Raw genomic sequence first — 26,487 nt, forward strand, 5'->3', positions numbered from 1 at the left:
GAATACGGATTACACGTTTCAAAGAAAACCTAATGATGAATTACATCAGTTTAAGTTGGTTTTTCTTTGCTGTCAGGTCCACTTGTAGAGGAGGAAGCCATCCCTGACGACACTGGTAACACATTTTACTAAGTGGGCAGGAACTGTTGCAAAGGTGAACAAGATGAAGCAAACAGACAGTGACTGCACCTTGCTTTACAGTGGCGTTATTAAAAGGTTGGTAGGAAGAAGCAGGCTTCATACTCAAAGGAACTTACCTATTACAGTTACATTCCCTGTTCAAGTCGATGTGCGATAATCTGGCACCTTAAATTATCTCATATTGCTGAATTGTCTACAGTAACAGTGCCGCACACATGCGCTTCATTTAAAAGGAGATGATATACTTCAACTTCCGGGAAAATGGGAGTTTGCTGTGTGGTATAGGCGCCACAACCTGTGGGTAATTAAAATAAATAAATAAAATAAAAGTTGGATGTTTTGTTATGTTGGTGCCTTTTTACTTCTCCACGGTGACGTTGTCGGTTAGCGCAACCATTTTGGTATTTATTCTAATGAGTGTGCTTCGTTGACCAATGCCAGCACTCCTCAGATAATCCTCAGCCAATCCGTACACGACGCTGTGACTCACCAAATAAGGAGAGACAGCACCAAATAAGGAAACATTGTATCTCTTTATAAGGAGGGAAGTAGTTCCTCGGCTGAAGTATTACTCCGCTGTCGCTTTCGCTGTCTTAAATTTTGAGGTTTATGTTCGTTTGTGACACGCGGAAAGAGAAATACTGTAACATTATCTGAGAGAAACTTCGACTTGTGTGCGAGCAAATCGACACTAGAGCTATTTTCGGTTCACATGGCGCACTAGGTGACGTGGCGCAGCAATATGGAGGTCGCTCTTCGCGCTTTCCTTTTTGAGAAAGTGCTCAGAGTTTTGGAAATAGAGGAGGAGGGTGAAGCAAACTGAGCCGGGGTTGAAGGGTCTTGGGGGCAGCATCACTTTCGAAAGTTTGTCTCGGTAATTTCCTGGAGTCTCTGAACCATCATTTGGTCGGGTTTGTTTACATATCGTGGCCCGGACGTGTATGCGTTTTATCAGTCATTTACGAGGCAACCGAATCCAGCTTTCTTGGCTGGTGTTTAAAAAACTCGCTCCAGTAAATATATAATGTTACCGAGCCAGGTTGGATCGGCACCACCTGGAAACGGCTCGGGTTCAGGCAGGGGTACCACAGGACACGGCTCGGGGTTGGTCGGCAGCGGGATTCGTCCCGTCCTTGTCAGATCAGGGCAAGCTCTACCCGGGGTCAGCGAGAGTACCGGTGCTGCAGGGCGACAGGGGGACAGAGATACCATTGGGATGCTGGGAGCTAATGGTCCAGGGGGTCCGAGAGGTGCGAGGCCGGGGAACGGGACCGGTGTAAACCCTCTTCAGACTTCCGTTCAAAGCAGCATGGTGGGCTTAAGTCCAGGAGTCATGTTGCCTCACGGAGCCCGCTTCGATCCGGACCGGGAGAGTGCGCCTCTGTGCAGCGGCTCAGATAACGACTCGGACTCCGGAGATGATGACGAACCCGTGGGTTCACTTGGGGACAGCAGGAGAGGGGTGAAGCGGGAGAGAGGGGAGATGGAGGCTGCGGTGTCGGGGCAGGAGGTAGGAGTATCTCCCGGAGGTTACAGCATGGTGCCCGGAGGGGTCGCCGGGGCAAAGCCGGGCAAGAAGACACGTGGACGCGTAAAGATAAAGATGGAATTTATTGACAACAAGCTGAGACGGTACACCACTTTCAGTAAGAGGAAGACGGGCATAATGAAGAAGGTGAGTCAGGTGATGCGTCTGGATCTCATCCAGCTGCGCCAGCGTTTGATTTGAGTCTCTTTTAGCTGTTGATTGGCCTGGAAGTACAGCAGTGACACACTGTAGGGTGCTTTGCAGTCATTCATGGAAGTGCACTTGTTAATAACCTTTTAAAAAAAATAATAATCACAACACCCTGGGACAGTGTGCATCTGTTATTACAATAACCACAAGAAAGACTTTGGGCTGGGGTTTTTTTTTTTTCATGTGAGCCTACATGCTGCTGACCTGATGTCAGTCTTGTGTCAGTGTATTTCTTATGAAAGACAAAGCCATTGTGGTCCAGAAGTGACTCAGTGGATGTGAGGAAGTCAGAACATTCATGACAGCCACTGGGCTTTAAATAGAATAGAGCAAATGACAGGTCTATTTATGACACCCCCAATCCCAACTGTCACACACAGAAACTTATAAACTGATTCATGCATGCATACCCGCACACACCTTCACAGACATCCTTGCAACTATTAGATGTAGTTCTCATCACAATTCACAGCCTGTTCACTCCGTCACTGCTTACAGGCGGCAGCCATGTGGCAGTAAGTAGAAGTCGGCCTGTATGTGCCAACAGCTAACTAAACCCCTGGGAAACAGACCAAAGAACGGTCAAAGAACACTGAGACAGAAGCGAGAAGCCTGGGTTGTGTGGTGGTGGTGGGGTGCTGTCTGTCTGTGCATGCATTATGGTGCTGTACATTACACAGACGTCTAAGTCTCACTGATGACTTGTCCTGGTTTCCAGTTTTGTCAGTTGACTCTTGCTCATAAGCAGGCGACATTAAAGATGACAAACCTTGCTTCTCAGTCATAACTGCTCTCATTACTGTCTCCTTAAAGCAACATTTCTGAGGAAACTCACAGCTCACCCACATGATTTGATGCCACAATAAAACACCACAGTTTGGTATAGAGTCACGGAGAGTGGATTACTTGAGCTGGGGTCAGCTGTTGACCACAAGCCCAGCAGTTATTGTGATGTGGACTCGACCACTTTTCATCATGACTTTAAATAAACACTTGTAAGCGGTGCTTTATTGGAGTCCAGGAGTTTTTTTCCCCCTCTTTCCTTTAACTTGTCCCTGTATTTCTTCGGCTGCACCATGCGCTCTGCTGTGTTTCTCTCTTTTTATGTATCCCAGACTGTTGTCGTGGAAACTGAGGTGTCTTTATGTAGGCTCTTGGCAACATGAACACTATTTGACACAGTGTGGGGATGGTTTTCTTTTCTTTTCTTTTTTTTTGAAAAGGTTGCCCACACTATGCCAGCCATCACAGAAAATGACAGGTGGGTGGAGTGGGAAGATTCATAGATTGGTCTAGGATGAGCCCACTTTCATTTCGAAGGATGCAGTTAGTGTAGCACAGGCCTGTTTGTTCTCTTCTTATGTGTGCCTCAGCTTGCAGCCTTGTAAACACACACTGTTAAATAATTACGTCAGTTTGAGGTTCAGGGTTACTCAATTAGTACTAATATGTGGCAAATATGATATGACTTTCTATAGTGGGAAAAGCAGCACAAGTGGTATGAAGAACATTAGGTGTGACTCAGCTCAGGTGCAGTGCTGTGGAATGGCCTCGGCTAAATGGAGTGCGTCCATATGTTCATTATGCTATTACTTACACCTAAAGTTTTTCCTGCTTTGATGAGTTTAATGAAAGAATGATTCGTCATTTAATTGAAATATTACATTTTTTTTTTTTTTAAAAAAAATGCTTTTGTGCCTTTGAGTAATGACTTCATGAATTTCTTCACAAATAAAATTGTAACCATTAGAGAAATAATAACTTGTCAGCGTCACACACATTATTTGCTCCAAACCATCAACGTCTTCTAGACAGAATTCCTACAAGACTGCTCAAGGAAGGATAAACCTATATTTATTTATCAGCTATGTACCACAGGCCGTCAGGTAGTTAAACCGTTACTTAGAAAGCCACCACTTGACTCGGCGTCCTTAGCAAATTGCAAGCCAATCTCCAAACTTCCTTTTATCTGAAGAGAAGTGGTTTATTTAAAAAGTTTCAGTCAGGTTTCAGAGCTCATCACAGTACAGAAACCACTTTAGTGAAAGTTACGAATGATCTTCTCATGGCCTCTGACAGTGGACTCATCTCTGTGCTTGTCCTGCAGGACCTCAGTACAGATGCTGTTGATCATAACATTTTATTACAGCGATTAGAGCATGCTGTAGGTATTAAAGTTACTGCGCTGCAGTGGTTTGAATAATTTCTATCTAATAGACTCCAGTTTGTTCATGTAAATGGAGAGTCCTCTCCACATAGTAAGTTTAATTATGGAGTTCCACAGGGGTCCGTGCTAGGACCAATTCTGTTTATGTTATAGACGCTTCCCTTAGGCACTATCATTAGAAGGTGTAGCATACATTTTCACTGCTATGCAGATGACACCCAGCTTTATCTACCCATGAAGCCAGATAACACACACCAATTAGTTAAACTGCAGAAATCTTTTAAAGACTCTAATTTTTTATGCTTCTAAATTCAGATAAAACTGAGGTTATTGTACTCTGCCCTAAAAATCTTAGTAACACAGTTTCTACCCAGATGCTTTCTCTGGATGGCATTACCGCCCCTCAAAAGCCTTCAGTTGATCCAAAATGCTGCAGTGAGAGTACCTATATTGGTTTCTCTTCATTGGGTTCCTGTTAAATCCAGAATTGAATTCAAATCCTTCTCCGCACATACAAGCTCTTGAATAATCAGGCCCCATCTTATCTCAGTGACCTTATAGTACCGTATCACCCCATTGGAGCACTTTCCTCTCAGACTGAAGGTTTACTTGTGGTTCGTAGATTTTTAATAGTAGACTGGGAGGCAGAGCCTTTAGCTTTCAGCCCCCTCTTCTGTGTAACCAGCTTCCAGTTTGGATTCAGGAGACACACTGTCTCTAGTTTTAAGATTAGGCTTTAAACTTTGATACCTTTTTGATAAAGCATATAGTTAGGGTTGGATCAGGTGACCCTGAATCCTCCCTTAGTAGTTACACTGTGATAGTTCTAGGCTGGGATTCCCAGCACCTTTTTCACTCACTATGTCTTTAAATACTTCTCTGCATTTAATTATTTGTTATTAATCTCCGGCTCTCTTCTACAGCATGTGTTTTTCCCGTCTTCATTCACTCACCCACAGCTGGTTGTGGGAGATGGCCGCCCCTCCTTCAGCCTGGTTTTACTGGAGGTTTCTTCCTGTTAAAAGGGAGTTTTTCCTTCCCACTGTCGCCAAAGCGCTTGCTCATAGGGGGTCATATGATTGTTGGGACTTTTTGTTTTCTGTTATTAATGGGTCTCTATCTTAAAATATAAAGCACCTTGAGGCAACTGTTGTTGCAATTTGATGCTATATAAATAAAATTGAGTAAAGAATACATTTTCTGCTTCTTTTTCTTATAACTTTGGTGATTTTATGAGACTTTTAAGGCACAGTGTTAGGTTTCAGGAACTTTCTATTAGTATTTTATTTATTTCTTGACATAGAAGGTGAAGGACTGCATACTACTGTGTATCTGGCAGTTATTCATTTTTCCTCAGGAATACACCAACATACAATTGCATTTAGTCTCGGCTGAATGGCTGATATTCATCTGTTGTGTTAAATATTTTAGTGTTTTGGGGTTTGTTTGTTTTTTAATGGTAGCGTGAAATACAAAAAAGGAGAGGCTTTGGCCAAATTGGAACTTCAGTATGGGTCAGTCCTAGATTTTTCAGCTACACGATGAAAAATTTAGTCTACTAAAGTTTAGAGGAGTAAAGGATGGCTGCCAATTTCACATAGCCCTGCTTCTTATCTTCAAGTAGCATATTTGGTCTGAAAATAAAATAAAACATTTAGTAACACAATCATCAAATCCTTCTGAGAATATCTCTGAAAAGTTGGAACAAATATTATTTTCAGCACTTGAGATAGCTGCTGTACATAAACTGACTTCCCACTGTATTAGGTACACTTATTCAATTACACTTAAAACCCAGATGTCTAATCGGCCAATCACATGGCAGCAGTTCAATACATTTAAGTACGTTAGCCATGATCAAGACGACCTGTTTCTCAAATGGAGCGCAGGAATGTACAAGAAAGGAGATTTAACTGATTGAAGCCTGGTTGTTGACAGGTTGGTCTGGGTATTTTAGAAACTGTTGATCTGCTGGGATTTCTTCACAACCATCGAAAATTTATAGCGAATGCTCCAAAGAAGAGGGATGGGGTGCAGTTCACGGGGTGAAAATGCCTTGTTTATGTCACAGGTCAGAAGAGAATGACCAGACTGCTTCGAGCTGATAGGAAGGTAACAGTAACTCAAACAACCACGGGTTACAACCAAGATATGGAGGAAAGCATCTCTGAATGCATCACATGTCAGACCTTGAAGTAGATAGGCCGCAGATGCACAAGACCCCACTGGTGCCACCTTATCTGCTAAGAACAGGAAACCGAGCCTTCACTAAAATCAGACAAATTTTGCTTGGTCTGATGATTCTTGAGTTCTTCTGCAACATGCAAATAGTATGATCGGAATATGGTGCAAACAACATGGGCGATTAAGTACCAACTGTTAAACATCAATTAAACGGCATAGCCTACTTGACCATGTCCATCTCTTTATGACTGCTGTGTAACCGTCTTCTCTAGGCTGCTTCCAGCAGGATGATGCACCATGTCACAAAGCTCAGATCATTACTGATTTCTTGAACACGATAAGTTCACTGCACTCAAATGGTCTCCACAGTCACCAGATCTCAGTCCAATAGAGCACTTTGGGATGTGGGGGAATGGGAGATTGACATCATGGGACAGTTCCACAAAGATGGTTCTGAAGGCAAAAGGGTCCAACCTAGTATTTGCAAGTTATACCTGACTAGTGTATGTAAGTTAAGCCAGCGTCCCCAACTCCCGGGCCGGTCCGTGAGTCTTTTGGTACCGGGCTGTGGGAGTTGAGGCTTGGGTGTGAAATATATGGTTTTCAGGGGTTTTATCGGTTTATATCTTAATTTTTCTCTTTAGCGTTTTTATCGTTAACTCGGTTTCCCTGGGTCTTTCCCCTTGTGTTATGAATAAATCTTCTGTTTTTTGGTACCGGTACTGGTTTTATTTTGTTGTATTTGTCCTTGACACCTTAAAGGCCGGTCCGTGAAAATATTGTCGGACATAAACCGGTCCGTGGCGCAAAAAAAGGTTGGGGACCGCTGAGTTAAGCGATTGATCCTTACCGTGCCCATCTTTGTAAAATTGCTGAATGCGCCTTTGCACGAGAAAGGAAGGCCAACCAAGACTTTCAAGGGATTTAAACGCACAGCTGACTTCTCTTAAGACTAAGTTTGGGACTTGCATTAAGAAGACAAACCCTGAAAACCCTTTTTTGGGTGGGAGTGAGTTAAAACTACATTTACTTTCAGTTGTTTGTGGATGGGTCTTTTCTTTTTCTTTTTTTCTCAGATATTTGATAAATAGACCTGGCTGGCATATTTTGTGGCATAGGAACCAATTACAGTCAGAGGAACACCACCGCCACCAGCAGCAGCACCACCACACACACACCCTGCAGTCATAAATATTTATGTGAAAATCAGCAGAGCAAGGAAACTTATTAAAGCACTATGTAGCTTGTGTTGCCACATAGCACTCTCAACTTGATAAATTATTCCTTTTCTGTCATGGATGTTGGCCAAACATCGAGCTCTGTTGTTAGGGACCCCTCCTCTGCAGGCAGCACTAAGTCGGAGTCGAATCATTCAGGTTAAATAAGTGCAGCATGCCGGCGAGCCGCTGTAGTTGCAGCTGGTCATCATTAGCCTTTATGTTCTCTGTCGTCATGTTACTGCACATAAAAGGCGAATATGTGGTCAGATAGTGAAGACGGGACAGATACGGTCCATAATGAGCACACTATGGTGGAGTAGACTCGGACAGCGACATGGGTTTTATAACTGCTCAATAAAACGCTTTAATTTGAATGTGATTCATGTCCTCCCCCTCCCCTTTTTGCGGCGTCTGACAGTGTGTTCCGCTCCACCTTGCAACGGCACATCTGTCAGCTCGGCTCTGGGTGATGGTAACGGCACTGTGCCTTCACAGCACCAGGAGCATCCTCCAGATAACTGATGACTCATGTAGATAAAAAGGCTTTCTCAGGAGTTCACACCAAGTGCAGCATCAGGGTGCACTCGGTCGTGTGTGTGCGTTGGATGGAGCTGAATCTCGGTGTGCTTCTCCCTTCGCTCTGGGGAGCTTTAATGCGAGTGTCTGCAAGCTGTGCGATGAATGACGAGCCGGCGGAGTGTGACGGAGACCTCGTGTTTTGCAGGCAGCCACCTCTGAGTGTTTAAAATATTCCTCCTGTCAAGACTCAGTTACTACTATTCCCCCTGTCTATCAAGCTTGCACTTTCCTGCAATCAGTCTCTCGACTATATCACACTCTCTATTCTGGGAAGCCTTATCTTGTGTTATTTTAGTTTCATTTGTGCTATACGTCAGAGTCCACCAAAGAAGTATTTATAGATTCTAGCGTTCTCTTGGCTGTTTTCCCACAGATTCATTCCCTCCTCCATTTTTAGGGTTAATTTGCACATGATGTGAAGGTAATCCAAGCCCTAATTTGGCGAACTAGCTCTTTTTCTTTCTTTCTTTTTTTTTTTTTTGGATGTTTGGATTTCTAGCTCGACTCTTGGCCCGTTCTTTCGGTCGGTTAATCACATCTTCTTCTCACTTTCTCAGGCCTATGAACTCTCCACCCTGACGGGAACCCAGGTTCTGCTACTTGTGGCCAGTGAAACGGGTCACGTGTACACTTTTGCTACTCGCAAACTCCAGCCCATGATCACCAGTGAAACGGGCAAAGCCTTGATCCAGACATGCCTCAACTCGCCAGACTCTCCGCCGCGCTCCGACCCGTCCACAGATCAGCGCATGAGCGCCACCGGGTTTGAGGAGACTGACCTCACCTACCAGGTGTCGGAGTCGGAGAGCATGGGCGACACAAAGGTGAGTATCATAAAGTGAAAGCGGTTGCAGGCCGGTCCTCCAGCTGGCCAAGACAAAAAATACAAACATTTAATAAAAAATAAGACTCGCTGCCTCGTTTCAAAAGAGCAAAGGTCAACTATTAATAATTTGCGCTCACTCCTGTACCTGTCTCCACAGCTCATCTCTCCTGCGTTCAGCTACTAAAGTCATTGTGACTCACTGTCTGTTCTCTAATAGAGACATGAATTGCAGTGCAAATTAAAGAAAAACCCAAAATCCCTCATAAAGCACAGTAGAGTCGCTAATGGATATAATGGGAAATCTCTCCAGAAAAGGCCAGCGTAGAAGGAGAACAAATAAATCAAACCCACAAGCAGCTGTGGAAAATAATCTTTGTCCTATTGTAAACACAGTTTTGAACTTTTGCCCGTTAACATGTGAGGCTTCTGGTTTGGGCTCGCGGTTTGGTTCTGGGCACCAAATCGTTTTTTCAGTGAAACCAAGAAGTCTTCAGTAGTTCTTCAAAGCATTCGTGCTGAAGGGAAAGCCGGATAAGACGTGCAGAATTTATCCCGCTCCACCAAAAAGAGCGCCGTCTTCACTTTTACCTTTTTGACCCCTCATCCAGGAAAACCTCGTAACACTCGTGAAGATAAATCACTGCAGGCCTGGGCTGTGTTTGGACGAGGAACACGCGGTCTGCTATATGGAGGCTTTTGCTGTTTACATTTGATTTTTGAGACAGAGACGTCTGATATTCACGGCTAAAACGTTGAGTTGTTTAACAGAATGTGTGAGTCTTAAAATATTTGGATGTTGCGCATTTTCACAACTTGCATCATTATAGAAATGATAAATAATAATACAACAGGTAACCTTTCACTTAATTTCTCCCAATTATTATTTTAAGTTTGAATGAAAAAGTTTGGTTTCTGTGTTGTTGAACTTTAAAACATTTAAGGGTTTGAAGCGTTGAATTGATCGGTGGCTGTCGTCAGCTTTGTGCAATCACGTGCTGGATTCCCTCGACTGTTTACCCAGCTTAAGTATTCCCCTTTGAAGACGCACACTTCCAGGCCTGTTTGCCCGCATGCTGTTTTCACAAGGCGCTAAGTAACACATGCCATACATCGTCAGGGATGGGAGATCAACCTTTGCATGTTAAGCCACTCTCATGCCCGCTCTGCTCATTGATAAAAATTAGTTCTGCCTCTGTTGCCATATATGGTATGGTTTCCCTGCCTGCACTCTTGGCTGAGGCCCCTCACATTCCTTATAAGCTGCAGCTGTCTTTGGAGTCCTGTGATTCACCCCCCCAACACACACACACACACACACACACACACACACACACACACACACACCCTCCTCCACCACCAGCACCACCACCTCCTCTCATTTTAGTGATATGGAGGGCAGGGAGTGGGGGGGTAGGGGGTGGGTTCTGGAAGTAGATATGAGCGGGTGTATTGGAAACATTTTTCGTCCCATTTCATGTGACAGCTATTTGGGTGACTGGCTGTGATACTGTGACCTCTGAGCGTCCACTCCCACCCACCACCCCCAACTGCAGTTTTGAGTGTGGGAGGCTAGCGTGAGACCTCGTGAACCCCTGTGTACAGTGGGACGCAGCAGAAATCGTCAGTGGGCGAGATGTTGTCAGGCGGTTAGGACAGGGCAAGCAGGTGGATCGGATCCCTCGAATGCGAGGGATCGTTTTATGTGTGTGCTTGCAGCGTGAACTTCTGCCGAGTCTGGACGCTGTTCATCAGGAATAGTATGTCATGAATACACTCCACTGTAGTCTAAACAATCCGGGTTTTGCAAAGACTGGTGGGGGAGCGGATAACCTTTTGAAGAAGCAATAAGGAAAAGCTTAGGAGATGATTGAAGTAGATGTAATTTGGTGCCTTTAGCATCGCTCATAAAATCAAATGACAAAATAAACTGATAGGGCTTAACAGAAACGGTGTAATAGCTAGTTCACTGATTGTCTTTCAATACCACTCTCGAGGCAAGCACACAGCGGCTTAGTTTAGATTAGCGAAAAGCCTGGAAAACAAAGGAAATGGCTAGCGTAGCTCTGTCTCTACTGGAGAAAAGGAAGATTTTATGCCTGAAATTATTCCTTGGATCGGAAAAGCTCAAGTCTCCCTAGTTTTGGAGCAAGTACTGTCTTTTAGAGTACAAGCCTTTATTTCTGATTTATTTGTACGCGTGAATTATTTCATGCCATGCATTTTTGATTTTGCTGTTCGGCTGATTGGGACCTGATGAATGTAAAAACAAAGAATTACCTTTTTTTTTTTTTTTTTTTTTTTGATTTTTTTTGTTACCTGATTTTTGTTTGAGAAAAATGAAATCCACATATGAGGACATTCGCTTTAAATTTTGATAAAACAGTGGCAGTATAACGTCCATGTAAGTGGATATCAGGCCCTTGTAGAGCAAAACTTTGTATTTTGGGCTAGACAACCCATAATGTGATGTCCACATATGTGGACGCCAGGTCCTAGGAAGTTAAAGGAGAAATGATTTGGTCTGCAGTACATTTGAGTGGCATGGTAGTGGAGCATTTAACACTGTTGGGTCACAAGCAGGTAAGCAGGTTATCGGTTTAAACCCCAGCTTTGGAGTCTGCATGTTCTTCCTGTATCTGTGTTCACTTCATCCCAGAGTCCAAAGACATGCATACTGGGTGTAATTGGTGGCTCTAAATTGACCGTGGATGTGAGGCAGATAAAGTAGTGGGAGGTACACAGAATAGAGATTAAGTGTGACTTGTAATTTAAAACACTTTGAGTGGTCAGCAGGAAAAATTCAATTCAATTGTCTTTATTTATATAACACCAAATCGCAACAGCAGACATCTCAATGCGCTTTACATTGTAAGGTAAAGGCCTTATAATGACACAGAGAAAACACCAACGATCAAAGATGCCGCACTTTGGGAGGGTGAGAAGGAAGAACTAGCTTTTAACAGGAAGAAGCCTCCAGCAGAACCAGGCTCAGGGAGGTCCATCCATCAATTGCTATGTAGATGTAAGCATGTTGCACATTTCACAAAGTAGGTAACGTTGCGATGCTGGGTAAAATATAAAGACTCTGGTAGTGGGATCTTATCCATTTGATTTCCTATGCAAGAAAGCAAATGAGTCTATTCACCAAGCCGTGCACTGATAGATTGTTATTAAGCTATAACCTGAAAAAGCCACACGTCACTGTTAAACATAAAACATCACGAGTAAATTGGCATGATGGGGGGGGGGGGGAGTTCATCATTTCAAATAGTTGTTTATGAAATGATGGACAGCTCCTTTCTGCCTCGCAGCGCAGTGTCTTCTTTCCATCTGACTGGACCGATCCATCACTAGCTGGGCTGTCATGTGTCTTTGCCTCTGATTTCTTCTTTGTGGTAAAACGCAGCAGCTGCCGTGGAAATGTTCTCACATTTTTTTCCCTAAATATTGGTCGGAATTAGTCGGCACAGACTTCTTTCCAGGAGCGTCACTTTGGCTCTACGTTCAGCAGGATCAGTTCATTCCCCCTAAGAGTGCTTTTATTCGAGCCGAAAGGAGTCCTGAGACGATAAGATGTTAAGATTAGTGTGTGACTCACTGTGGAAAATCCTCGCTTTTTTTGTTATTATTGCTCTGTCAGCACACATAAAAGCAGCAGTAACTTCAAGACGGTCCTCTCAGGACTTTTGAAAGGAATTGTGGGAGAGTGATGTGTGACGTAGAGTCTGAGTGAGGCATGTTAAGAGGCCTCATTCTTATGGAATACATAAGAAATGAAACCACATCAGAGGGCAGATTTGTTGCTTTTTGCGCATTTTTTTTGAGTAATACTACGTCCCTACAGTGCAGATGTTTGTTTTTTTTATGCTTTTTGGGTTATTTTTGGAAGGGGATAGCAAATCCCACAACTTATGCTTACTTAGATGATCTATCTTGTCATCAAATTCTCAGTATCAGAGTCGGCTCTGGTTTTTCCCCTCCTCCCACCCGCACTGTTTCCTTCTCCTTTTCTCCCGTACTTCATCCCTCACTCCCCCCTCCCTCCTCTCTGGTTCTGGTTGCTGGTGTCACTGCTGTTGTGCTCCTCGTGAAGTTTATTTGTTGCTGCGCTCATTATCACAGTTCACTTTGCCACGCAACACTGACCAGAAAACGTCCAGAGTGAGCTCACTTGTCCTGACTGAGCGGCGGCGTGTTTGTTTTCCCCGGCAGCCCCGAGCTCTGGAGAAGAACAGATCTGACAGCTTATATCGCACATCTGTAAACATGTATGAAGCATGTCGATCGCGCTGGAGGTGGTGGAAAGCAACGTTGCAACAAAAGCCATGTCATCCACCCCCCGCCTCGCAATCCCGTCCTCCACCTCCCCCTTAAGTTTGCAGCAAGCAACTGGACAGGTCAGCCGCCATTGGCTGCACCTCCTCCACTTGGGCTGCCTTGCCTTTTTTAGCAGTCCCAAATGGAGCTGCAAATTCCATGTTGCTGGCAGGGTGACAGACTGGGAGATGGGAGCCAGCAAATGGGAGATTAGACGAGGGCCAGCCACCATTAAACTGCACAATGGGCTCTCCAACCAACACTGGACTAGCCTGCCAGTTGTCACCTTCAATTTGGAATGATTAATCCCACATGAATAGAGAATCATTTGTGTCCTTCCCTTTTTAATTACTCGCTCATTTCCTCCGCCTTTAAAACGGCTCCTTGTTCGGTGCCTGCGAATGTTGGGAAGCTTTTATTTTTATTTTTTTCCTCATGTACGCAAACCTTGAGGATGCAGAAAATTTAAGAGAAATGAAAGAGCTACAAGAACATATTCTTAATGTTTTTTTTCTCTCATATTTTGTGTGATCTGTTCTTTTTTTTTTTTTTTTTATCTCATATGTTCACCGTGCATAGAGGAGGGCAGGATGTGTAATACTTGAGATCCCCCCCATCGCTGGGGAAAAAGATGTTCCTGTCTTGTAAAATAGATTGCATAGCAAACTAAGGAGGGCCGCGCAGTCTGACTCCCAAAGATTCATTTCTTGCTGGAGACGACTCAGCCCTCGACTGCACAACAATAAATTTTGCCTTCATGTGCTGCGTTGGGGTACCTCATTATACTAAGCTGGATGTTTTACAAGGTCGTGCTTTGGTTAGGTTTAGTTTAGTTTTTAGTGTTCTGAGCCATAGTGAGGCTGATTTGAAAACCACAAATAAAAGGGTCGACTGTAGTCGACTTTTATTTAGATGAGCAGTTTACATCCAGGTTGGTGTGGCTGCTGCTACTGATGGATGTTAGTGGTTTGAGGCTGCGGCTGGCCACCTCCTAAATACACCAAGGTTCGATCCCCGACTCCTCCAGTCTGCATGTCAAAGAGTCCTTGTGGGGTGTGTTGGGAAAGATAGTTTAGTATAGAGATGGCACGATACCACTTTTTTGTGTCCGATACCGATATCATAAATTTGGATATCTGCCGATACCGATATGAATCCGATATAGTGTGTTTTTTAATCAATAAAACTGTTTTTTTTTATATCTTGCTGCATTTTGTATAAGTTCATACTCAGGTTTAAATAAACAACAACACTGAAGCTATTCTGTTATACTTGTATGTAAAAAAAACACACTGCACCCAAAATATTTCATAGTTCAGCAATACTGATCAATCTAATAAAGTTAAACCTACTCCATCCTCCCTATTCTGGTATTTTAAAGAGTACTTAGCAGAAATATTAAGCAACCTAACTAATAGGGTTGCAAACTCCCAGCAAAAGAAAATAGGGAAACAACCTCCTCCTCATGATGCTTAATCAATGTAATCAACTTTAATTTGATGCAGGGTGAAAAAAATTCACAGAAATAAATTATTTTTCAAGAATAATTAAATAGATTCAACATCTTTCTTCAACAGAATTGCAGAATTCACAGATGGTACTTTCCCAAAGGAAAAAGTACTACAGCTTACTAGGGTATATTAGACTTAACAGTTATTATATACAGTAATGGACTTCTATATATATTTTACATCAGATTAAAACTTTGGGTGTAAGATTCAGATAATTATTTATTAAAAGCTAGATATTTTAAATGAGAATAAGAAAGAAAAGTATGTCTTTGTGCCCCCTTTTCCCTGTTAATGCCCTATCGGCCCCCCTGGCTAAACTTTGCTAGATCCGCCCTTGCACAGTTACCAGCCGTCAGCTACGTAGAAAAAGATCCTGGTGTAGAAAGTAATATTAAATAAATTCTAACAACAGCTTATCAAGCTTAATAGTGCTGCTGTTGTTCAGCCGCTGGTTTCCTCTTTCTGGTGCAAAGTGGGCCAAAAACAAAGAAGAGAGACGGACTCGCGACAGAAAAGCCGATCAGCTGATCATTAAGCAGTTTCACGATTGAAGTAGCAGCAGGAGAGAGAGAGAGAGGCAGTCGCTCCATAAGCTTTACAAACATTCAGAGATGAACTTACACACTTGCTTTACCTCTCTCTGAGATAACTTCCTCGGAGATGAAATGTTTGCTAGCAGGCTACAAATACACACAGCCGCTCTATCACGTGACCACACTGCTCCTACGAGCTACGTTATGAGCCGAGTTACGCCGTGTTGCAAGTTTTGTGAGGTGCTTTGATATTTAATGGATCGGATTACATTTTTTATTTCTCTCCGATATCCGATCCAGTAATTTAGGTCAGTATCGAACCGATACCGATACGTAATATCGGATCGGTCCATCTCTAGTTTAGTATAGAGCGAAGAGTATGGATGTGCTTGTTAATGCAGTTTGAGACCTCTATTAGTGCCCTTTCTATTGAAATTCACCCATAGTTAGGCTGAGACTTAAAACACTTAAACACTTACCATTTTAAGTAATATTCATTGTAAATGTAAACATTAATTAGTTATCAGTCACCGTTTTGGGCAGGTCACAGTTGTAAAAGCACATTGTTTTTTTTTTCCTTGTGGTATTTCTTCCAAAACTAACAGATCATACCTGGAAGATTGATGTAGCCTTCTCTCCCTATGAAAGTCACAGTCGGGATTGACCACCAGTGAGAATTTGGCTGGATAAGAACAAATAGTTGAAGGTCTTGGTACCTTTTTATTTTCACCGTTATCCTTTGAACTCGTGCAGATGTTGCAGCCATGACTGTGAGTGTTTTCTCAACTCGTATACAGCGATCGTAATGATTTAAGATTTCGGTAATTGTGTATATGTGGTAGGATGTAAGTGGGCAGGAAAAAGTACCTGCTGAGATTTCCATCCACCCAGTAATCTGAACCAAGGCGGCCGCTTAATATCGTCTGCAGTCAATACAATAGAAAAGTATAACAATAACTTACTGACTAGTTAATTCTGAGCCAATATTATGTGTTATCTGCTATTCAGCCTGTTGGTATGTTATGGTAAAAAGGGGTGGTGGAGTTCATGCTTATTAATATGCTGTATCATTTTGTAACCGTGTACTGAGACAAGGAGGAGATGAACGAGGCTTAAGCAGGAAATGACAGAGCTGAAGCGTTGGCTACATCACAAGAATGATCCTCTGCTCTCGCTTCTGTTCTGAAAGAATGCATTACACCACCGTGGCCTATGTTTACTATGCACCGCCGTGACTGTGAAATGAAAGCCAGCACCGTTTATAGACGGGCCAGTTGAACAGGAGACACACGGAGATGGTCAAACAAACCAGTAGGTCAGAGGAAACTTGGCTATGTAGGTCACAGAGATAGTGGGGGTACGGCTAGACTGTTTGACTAGCACAAAGGCTAATTGCTCTATTTGACCCTCTGAATGCCAAACCCCTGTTCCCTATTGGATCTCAGGAGGGACAGGAAGCAGGAGAGGACGCATGTTTAAAAAAACTGAGTCGTTCTTCAGAGCGGCATATCTGTCTGCTTCAGAGTCGTGTTTTGCGACCTGAACGGTGAGAGCTGCTTGGTGTCAGATGGCAGCCGTCTTTACACGTGGCCTCCTGCTGCCTCTGTGGGCCGGAAAGGGTTAATTCCCCCTCAGAGGTGCTCAGGTTTCCCGCCAGCTGTCTGTGCCCTCAGCTGTTTGTACTCTGCCCCTGTCCCAAACCTCACACACAGGTCTAACTCTGCTCAGTCTGGCCCCCCACTATACACACACTTTCTACTGCTACTGTAGCTAAAACCCCACAGTTACACTTCAAGCTCTGTTGGCTTTCATGAAATACTTTATATCTCATTTTTACTTGTGGTCTCATTGCTTTTTTCCCCTCTGTGCCATCAGTGATACCTGTGGCCCGTGCACCAGTGCAGACCCGGTTACCCCCCTTTGTCTAGTTTAGTTTAGTTTCATTGTAAAGCCTCCTGGGAGAAGGAAGGTGCGGTGACAGCTGCGCCTCACTTTGTCAGCAATCACTCGCTGATGAATGACAGTTATAGTATAGCAAATGGGCGACGGGCTGTTGTTGCGTGAATTTATTTCGTTTTCCTTTTTGGTTGAAAGGGCAGAACAGCGCTGCGAGGCCCTCCCCCCTCCGACTTTCCAGCTGCTGTTTAACTAAAGAGGTAAAGGACCTTGAACTGTCACAGCCCCTCAGCAGAGCCTGGAGTTGAGTGGACCAGCTAACTAAGAGCAGTGCAAAGTTTTGCACTTGTAGATTCTTGTAAGCGGAGCAGCTTTTCTCAGACTTGTCTATCTGTAACCCCACAGTTAAAGAGAGTGAAGTCTGGAAAACTGCGACACTTAGAGGAGTTTATAGGCTTTTTTAAAAAAAAGCCTTTGTTTAATGATTAGTCGGAGCCATGCTAAAAGACTGTTGTAAATATTACTATTTGATTAGACTGCAGTGTGGCGTAAGACAGCAAGCTTGTCCTTACAGTAGCTCCATTTATGTGTTTGCATGGCTAGTGTGTGGTTGGAAGGGCTTATCAGTAGCATGCTGGTTTCTCCACCTCTCACCCACGTTATCAGTTACATATAAAAGCCAATAGGACTGAGAGAAGAAGGCTTCGCCTACTTCTATATGATTTTCCTCTTATCAATAGCAGGTGCACACTTACTTTTTTTTTTTGAATTTCAACCCTATAAGATGCAGTACACTTGCTTCCTCATAGTAAGCCGGTGTGATGTTGCAGGCAGATGTGTTTTCCAGACATTATACCTTTTATTATTCACTCACTCTGCATCTTTGAAGGATCCAGCCACGTAACTGACCACCTAAATATGCTCGAACATGAGGTGGAATTATTATTATTATTTTTTCCAGCTTGTAACATCAAATATTTTAATCGTTTATCACCAGGAAGTTGGCTGGCCTCAAACTGCTGACACTGTATAAATGACATTGGGGGGAAGGGGGCAAGTTCCAGAGTTCATAGGCAGCTGACAAATAGTGCAGCAAGTTAATGGCAATTGTATTATATCCATGTAATATTTCATTGTGTATGCAGCTGAAAAAAGCAGACGGGGTGATATATGATGACTGCTTCTATTCAGACTAAAGGGAGCTGATATGTTGGCCACATCAGGGTTAGCTTTTGAAATTTAAAAATCCTTTTTTATTTTTATTTTTAAATCCTCTGTGGAAATGTTAAGAGTCGGAGGATCCCTGTTGGATGTGGATGCAGCTCCCCTATGATTGTATCCAATCACCTGGACTCAAGCCCTCAAAGAACACTGAACCCACATAGACGTGCCAACTATTAAATGCCTTCTAATGTGTAGGCTTACTCCCATTGTGCTATTAGAGATCATTAGTATCATGTGAATAAGAGCTTGTGCGAGTGTGTAGAAACGGGCACGGTGGGTTTCGATGTACTTTATAGTCTCGGCCTAACGCCTACTCTGCTCTTATCATGCAGCCCACTCGCCAACACATCCTGCTCGGCGGTTCAATGGATGTTCGCATTAGCTCTTTGGTGCGATGCTACATCTCACCTCCTTTCATCTCAAGTTCGCCTCATCTGCCTTATTTCTGTGCCTTTTTCAAAAAGGTATTCTTTTATTTTTGCAAAGCCGTCGTGTTACGCGGTCAGTTAGTTGTCATAGAAACTCAACAAAATTAAAAAGCGGAGGCAGATCGGGTAGGGCTGGATGTTAATTGCAGGAGAAGCGGCTGCAGATGATAAATGGCTGATGCCGAGTAGTCAGGTGTTGCACAAAAGAGGATGCACAGTCATGTTCCTCGCTCTCACTGTTATGATTTTAATAGGTTTTTGTTTTTTTTCCTCTCTCGGGGGTTATGGAGTTGCATTTTAATGGGGTTTCAAATGTTTTTCCAATTAGTCTGAAGTTGCCATCCATAATAAAATCCCTCCATTCGGAGCTGACTTGAGAATCCATCTCGCTGCTCTTTGCAAGGCTCGGTGTCGTCGTGCAGAGAAATGCTTCCCTGTCCTGCTTACTGTTTTACATATGGATGCAATTAGAAGGGTCCCGGGCTGTTTCTTTAGCTTGTTTATGCCATTTGCCCTGTGATTGTTAAAACCTGCTTTGGTTTATGTCAGCCATCCATTGGTCCCTGAAATGCTCCGAGAATTAAAGGCTTCTCCCTTCAACCGTCCCCGTGTTCAGCTGCCCGTGGAGGAAAAGCCCCATTAATTGTGTTGTTTTAGGTGTGCAGTTGTTGGCGTTTCTGGAGCTGGAAATGCTAGCCTCAAAAACGCCACCTTGAATAGTTACTCATTTAAGCTGAAGTTCACTTTACTCCTTTTTAATTCGAGGCTTTATTGAGTCCTAAATTTCCAGTTTGGAACAGGTTTTCAGAATTTCGACACGAGCCGGGGAACGCCGAACTAAACCCTTTGGTTTCTTCCCACAGGACACCCTGAAGCCGACGTTCACAGTAGCGACCCTGCCAGGCTCGGCCAGCAGCGCCCAGTCCACAGTACCCACCACCTCCACCACCATGCAGGTGAGCAGCGGATCTTCGTTTCCCATCACCAACTACCTGGCCCCCGTCTCGGCCAACAGCAACATCAGTGCCAACGGGACCGTCCTCAAGACTGCCAGCGCCTCCACGGGGGTCATGCAGCTGCCCGGCGGCTTCACGTTCATGCCCGGTACGTTGGAGAGCAAACACCCACCCGGGCTTCTCGTCCTCATCATCCACAGCTCAGTTTTTATACTCCTAATGATTTGTTTGTTTTGACCTCATCCTTTGGAAGAGACACTCCTGCTGGCCTTCATGTTTTGTTAATGTCATCGTGCTGTCTAGCTTATTAGCTGATTAGAATGAAAATGGCACTGCGGCGTGACCTCAGCCGTCATCTCAGAGTGCTCGTGCCCCCCCTTCTCTCTCTCTCTGGGCTTTTTACATCACACAACAGCTCTTCATAGCCAACACTCGGGTTTTTACAAAGCCCCCAGTATTCAGGGGAGCCACGTCTGTTGGTGAGTGGCCCTGCCTTTGATTGTCACTTGGGGACAGGAATAATTAGGTGAGAGGGACACAATAGACCTGGCAGCGAGGGCTGATGAACAAGGGCCATAATTAGTCATGAATATTCAATGAAGGATCGGTGGCTTGCGCTGACATTATATATGAGGATGTGAGGCGGACTTTGTGGAGACAGAGTGGTCTCGACCGAGACGTGACCCTTCATTTAGGGCAGACGCTTTGAAACCCAAAGGAAGTCGGTGAGGACTTTAGGGCTGCAGGCTCCGATCGGAGGTCCCCTCCAGAGTGTCTAAATGATTTAGACAGTGGGGGCAGTCTTTGCCATGTTGTCTTCTGTCACAGTAGTGTCGCTACAGCTGTGAAGCCAAACATGCCCAGCGCTCGTCAGAGTTGTATTATCTTAGCACTGACAGTAATGTCACTCGCGAGATTTTGCTGTCTGTGCTCCGCCACAGCGTCTGACGGCGCAGACACGCGATGGCCTAATGGGGACTATTTGTTATCTTGACTGACGTGTGAAGGACAGCCAGGCAGTGCCTCTGTCCTCCTGCCTTTTTTAAAGAAATGTTTTTTTCTTCTTTCACCATCTTTCTCTGCAACCTTTACGCTCTCTCTCTTTCTCGCTCTCTCTCTCGCTCTCTCCCCCCCACACCGCACCCTCTGTTGCTTTCTCTCTCGCTCGCTCACTCGCGCCCTCTCTCCTCCTCACCACCTGTCTGGCACATAGCAGCAGCGCCAGGTGGAACAACACACCCTCCCACACTAAAGCCTCCTCAGCTGACAGCTTGAAGGGGCCTGCCCCCACCCTACTCCAGCAACTGTCTGTGGAGCATATGACCGAACGTGAGGGTGTAGCTCCAGAGTCGCGTTCTAGAAATGAAATGGCTGCCATTAGTTCACTCGGATGGAGGAAGATGAGAACAAGTTGTGCAGCAGGTGGATGATTTTGGGATTTACAAAAGGACAGCTTCACCTAGTTGGTGTTTACGTCACATGACCTATCACACGCCTGCAGATTCAGGTTTTACAGCTTTTTGAACACACACCTTTGAGTGCTGAAAGTAAACGCCACACAACTAGGTGACCCCTGATTTGTCGTTTACTCACGTGGCTATCTATGAAATTTCAACTTCTGCGTTATTTTCAGTCAGTGACCTTTTATAAAAGGAATTTTGACCTTGTAGGAATGTGTAGAAGTTGATAGTTTTGTGCACTTATGTGCACGCAGGTGGCACAATTCACACCATGCCATCGGTGTCAGGCTATTACGCCAACATGAGAGCATCAAGCATTGTCCAAGAAAATGACTACATTTAAAAAATCCAGTTTAAAAGACTCACAAAACACGCTTTGCGAATGAGAAACTCACTCACAGAAAATCATTCATTCTGTTTGTTTGGTTGCCGTCACGTTATCAGGCCGGTGTTCTAAACCAGCGGTCCCCAACCTTTTTTGCGCCACGGACCGGTTTATGCCCGACAATATTTTCACGGACCAGCCTTTAGGATGTTGCGGATAAATACAACAAAATAAAACTAGTACAGGTACCGAAAAAAAGAAGATTTATTCATAACACATGTGAAAAGAGCCAGGAAAATCGGGTTAACGATAAAAACGATAACAAAATAACGCTGAAAACCCTGAAAACTATACATTTCACACCTGAGCCTCAACTCTCGCGGCCCGGTACCAAACGACTCACGGACCGGTACTGGTCCGAGGCCCGGGGGTTGCGGACCGCTGTTCTAAACGTTAAAAAAACATATTGATTAAAGCCCTGGTAAATGTTAAAAAAAGAGAAAGTGTGTTTCCAGCCTAAAGTGCTGCCAAAATGTTGAGCAACTGAAGGTTGTAAACAACTAACAGTGACAATGAACTCTATGCGAAATGAACGTATTAGCTCTTTCTCAAACTGCATTATCCTTTCATATTTAGACTTAACCTTAGTGTGTGTGTGTGTGTGTCTGTGTGTGTGCGTGTGTGTGTGTGTGTGTGCGCGCGCGCATTTGTGTGTGCACCCCTGCAGCAGGCACTCCTCTCCCTCCTGGTACCCCCACCATTCCTCTGAGTCAGTTGCAACAGCACTCCTTGGCCCTCCAGGGGCAGCATGGTCAGGCCCTGGCCGTCACCCCACAGCCACAGCAGGGACAGCAGGCTGTCTTCCGCTTCCCTGCTGCTGTCTCCCTCACAGGTGACATGCTCTGCATGCTGCCACGACTGTGCGTGTCCTGTGCTAATCATGTCTTCATAAACCTTCTGCTGCTAGCACTGCTAACGCTCCCTTTTCTGCTCTATAATCATGCACCTAATGCTTGCAGATGCTGCTTGCATGACCTCTACCTCGTCTACCATTCGCTGTCCCCACTGCTGCACCCCTCATCCCTAACACACTACTGCAGCCCTTCTGGGCCTGGGCGAGGTGTTTGATGACTTACCGTAGTGGCTTTTTGCCCGCTGTGTCTCTCCAGGCCCAGGGGTACCCCAGCAGCTCCAAGCTATCCAGGTCCATCCTAACACCCAGCCCACCTCCAACAGTGACAGCAGCCCTGAGATCTCCCACACCTCTACAAACTCCACCGGTAGGCCAACCACACAGACACACACGTGTCTTTCAGGCAGATTTACGTGTTCCAAACAGGGTTTGTAGATTTTCTTAGTGAACCAAAGTTTAACAAAAACTGCACACTGGTCCCACAACATTAAAACTACAGTGTACATAATTATTCCCATCATGATGGCGAGTGGAAATGGGATCCCTTTGTGAGTTTTTGATTGTTAATTTTTAGTAAGAAAATCCTTTAAGGTCATAATATGTTGTGTTCTTACTGTGTGCACTGTTTGTTTTTGCTCTCCTCTTGTTTGGATGAGTTGATTCCCAGAGGACGGAGTAATATTGCCACTCTACATTGCATGAGTAGGAGTTAGCAGTTGAATTTGGATAGATATGAAGTGCCATCTGCTGGCCAGTGTGCGTAAACACCACTTAACCCATTGAATGACGCTTCCCTCCCTTTCTGGCTCTTCTTGCAGCCACAGTAAGTCTCCCAGCAACCATTGTCACTTCATCAGTGCCAACGTCTGTGGCAGGTCACATGATGTACCCCAGCCCACACACAGTGATGTACGCCTCCACGCCCACGCTGGCAGACGGCGGGCTGGCTGTGCTCAACGCCTTCTCCCAGGGGACCTCGGCAATGCAGGTGTCCCACGCACAAGCCCAAGACACAGGTGAGGCTCCGAGCACACACAGCTTCCTGAGTGGCTCATGTGGATTGCATTGTAATTAAAAAAGTGTAATCAATTAATTGTAATCAATGTGTCTTTTCCTTTTTTTTTCTTTCTTTCTTCACATAGGTGGTGTCCCTCAGGTGTTCCTCACAGCACCTCCAGGCACGGTGCAGATCCCTGTCTCAGCAGTGCAGCTACACCCAGTACGGCAAGATCTGCATTTTACAAGTGAAACTCTCAAATTCCCTACGCAACCAGCATGCCATGTGACCGCACTAATGCATCCTAACAGAGCACTGGCACTCAGGAGGCCACAGGCTCGATTGAGCCCTGTGGCCCTTGTTTTTTGAATGAAAGCTGGCATAGTGTCTTACTTGTTTTCTACACATGCTATAGACTCAAAACCACCTTGTCAGTGCATGGAAACCAGAACTTGAATATTTAAGAGTTTATTGATGTCATTTTATATCAAATTAATCAGTATTTTATACTATATGCAGATGGGAAAATCCCCCCCACTGAACTGGAATAGGTGAAATAGTCCTTTAATTGGATCTAACGTCTGCTAATAGATAAGATCGCAGCCTACACACATAACGAGAGAAAACATCAGCATCTGTTGCAGCATCACTCTGTGATAAATGGCATGCACTTTAGCGGGATCTCCATCTGCGCTGCGCGCTGTGTGATGTGATGATGTGCGACTGGCTGTCTGATGTAGTGTCTCCTGACATCGCTCTGTTGCCTTGCAGATGGTGATTGGCCAGCAGTCGAGCGGCAGCAGCAGTAACCTGACGGAGCTCCAGGTGGTGAACAGCACAGAACTCAAAGAGTGACTGACAGACGGCTGGAGCTGTTTAACACGGCAGACCCAGGGACACACACACACACAGACACACACACTGACTGACATCTCTATTTATTGATGCCTTCCTTTGTGGGTTCACATCACACTTCTGAATGTGACTTTATAATACATACATATATATATATATATAAATATATACACACACACACACACACACACACACACACACACACACACACACAATCAAGGGCCTATGTGTGGCAGGCCCTTACACAGTATGTTTTGGAATATATATAATATATATATATATATAATGCATAGGAGATATAGCGCTAAATCCATCATCGGAACCTATTTTCTATGCCGTTTGATGGTGTTATTTTTGCGTGTGTGTGTGTGGTTTTTTCTTTATTTTGACATTATGTAATTACGTGTGTGTGCGCACACACACACACACACACACACACAGCAAAGTGCCACAGCTTCACACCAGCCAAAGAGACATTTGTTTGTCTGAATGTTCCAGTGTGAGCAGTTTGTGCACAAGCATGTGTCAGTGTGTGCACACATATCTGAGGTTTGTAAATGGGCGGGGAGATGCTTATCGACTTAAAAAATAAAATCGATTTGGAAATGTACATATTTCTTTTTTTTTTTTTTAATTGATGATTTGTATTTTTATCCTGGTTAATTTTGTGCAGCGGCATGTAGTTGTTTTGTTTTTTGTTTTTTTTAACGTAGTGGTTTTTGTATGTACATGAAATTGATTTGGATAAAGAAAAAGAATTATTTACATGTCAGTGTAAGTTAATTTAATGTACCATCATTTGCTGGTATATACTGTCACGCTGTTGGGAGTTTTCACTACAAGATGGAGAAAGAAAGCTGGATGGTTTTTGGACGTTTTGTTCCTTTTGTGATATTTGCAGGACTGTCCTTCAGACTCTGGGTAGCTGAGTCACAAAGTACATCATCATTTTCATTTACTCTCCACATCCTTTTTTTGAGGGCGGGTGGGGCTGGGAAATTTTCCATTTGGTATTTCATCTGTTTCACATGTGAGGTTTCCAAATGAAGCCGAACCTGGCACTTCTAGTGCAGAAGTTATTTAAACTATGACAATCCAGTGGAAACAAATTTCCTTTGTCACAAATCTGTATTTTTTTTAATTATTTTTACATTTTGTGTTCACGCCTAGAGACGTAAAGGAATATTTAAGTGACATTAGATGGAGATTGTTCACTTATTTTTGTAATGCCACCATATTTGAAAGACTGACTCGTCAAAGCAGAGTGCCGATTAGCATCTGTTAACTGTAATGATGCTAATAAAGCCGCATCAAGGCACCGGGCACCAAAGTCTGGTTTTAACAAGAGCAGGTAATCGCACTGTACAGACGTTGCATTGCTCTTCAGCACACAATCACAGCACTGTTGCTCAAGTGATGACTAGAATTATTTTTCTAAGAATGAGGAGCTCTTAATTTGGCAAAGTGACTTCAGGTGCTTTATGTTATACTCCCTTCAGCTAGAAGTGTAAGACCCTGTTTGACTGCAATCTCAGTATGTACCTCAACAATCATTAAGAATGAGAGTCATTAGACTGAGAGCCTTCTTTCTGCACCATAGTGCCTCTCCTCTTCCATGGCTGATTTAAAAAAAAAAAAAAAAAAAAAAGTCAATGCACAGCAAAAAGGGAGCTTTACTTATTTCCAACCACCTCACATGACTTTGGACCTGTCATACAATCCATTGCTGTGCCCCGAGAGTGAGATTTTTCACTCATTTCTGCAGAATTAGTTGGACGACTGAGCATGGCAGGCTTGAAGCCAAAGAGAATTTGACAGAGGCTAAAGTTCCCATGCCCACTTCTGTTCAGCTATTCGCTGGCAAGCGAGGTCATTTTCACACCGATGGTTTCTCTGCTCTATTCATGTCGTCCTACAGAACTGTTTGCATAGGAAAATTACATGTTGCGGGCATTCAGTTCTCACATTGGAAATCTTACTTTGAAAGGGGATTACTGAATAGAATTTGTGGTTTGAAAGAAAATGGTTATTTTGTGTGTTTTTGTTTCATTGTACAGAACTTTTGTAATAAAACAAGATGAAACACAACGAACTGTTCAAAGAATGAGCACATCTGCTGAGGAACTTTGTTTTGTTTTTAATTGGGACGGAGAATGTCAAAACCATATTGTCCTGAATGAAACCTTTTGTGTGTGTAAGAGCAGTGATGAAGACAGC

General features: G+C 44.0%; 1 protein-coding gene across 3 annotated transcripts; it reads left to right on the forward strand.

Moving 5' to 3' along the window:
- The first annotated feature begins 727 nt into the window (after positions 1-727).
- Positions 728-24,880, forward strand: srfb (serum response factor b). Of its 3 annotated transcripts, none has more exons than XM_035911228.2 (8): positions 728-1,816; positions 8,587-8,853; positions 19,628-19,868; positions 22,233-22,397; positions 22,675-22,785; positions 23,237-23,434; positions 23,561-23,662; positions 24,187-24,880. In XM_035911228.2, exons 1-8 carry the CDS (start codon positions 1,166-1,168, stop codon positions 24,222-24,224), a joined length of 1,773 nt encoding a protein of 590 aa, XP_035767121.1. In that variant the 5' UTR covers positions 728-1,165; the 3' UTR covers positions 24,225-24,880. The 3 variants fall into 3 exon arrangements, with proteins under 3 accessions (XP_035767121.1, XP_087706453.1, XP_087706454.1); XM_087850327.1 differs by having other exon boundaries at positions 23,561-23,637; XM_087850328.1 differs by lacking the exon at positions 22,233-22,397 and having other exon boundaries at positions 23,561-23,637.
- The last annotated feature ends 1,607 nt before the right edge of the window (positions 24,881-26,487 follow it).

Source organism: Neolamprologus brichardi, chromosome 13 (assembly GCF_056152115.1).
Source record: "Neolamprologus brichardi isolate AB-2024 chromosome 13, ASM5615211v1, whole genome shotgun sequence".
In the NCBI taxonomy this organism is placed as follows: Eukaryota; Metazoa; Chordata; class Actinopteri; order Cichliformes; family Cichlidae; genus Neolamprologus; species Neolamprologus brichardi.

Bases quoted from the DNA above. Each gene is read 5' to 3' on its own strand.
- srfb (XM_087850327.1), top strand. From the start codon at position 1,166: ATGTTACCGAGCCAGGTTGGATCGGCACCACCTGGAAACGGCTCGGGT. The intron at 1,817-8,586 runs GTGAGTCAGGTG...TCACTTTCTCAG, and splicing joins AGACGGGCATAATGAAGAAG to GCCTATGAACTCTCCACCCT. The intron at 22,786-23,236 runs GTAGGCCAACCA...CTCTTCTTGCAG, and splicing joins CACCTCTACAAACTCCACCG to CCACAGTAAGTCTCCCAGCA.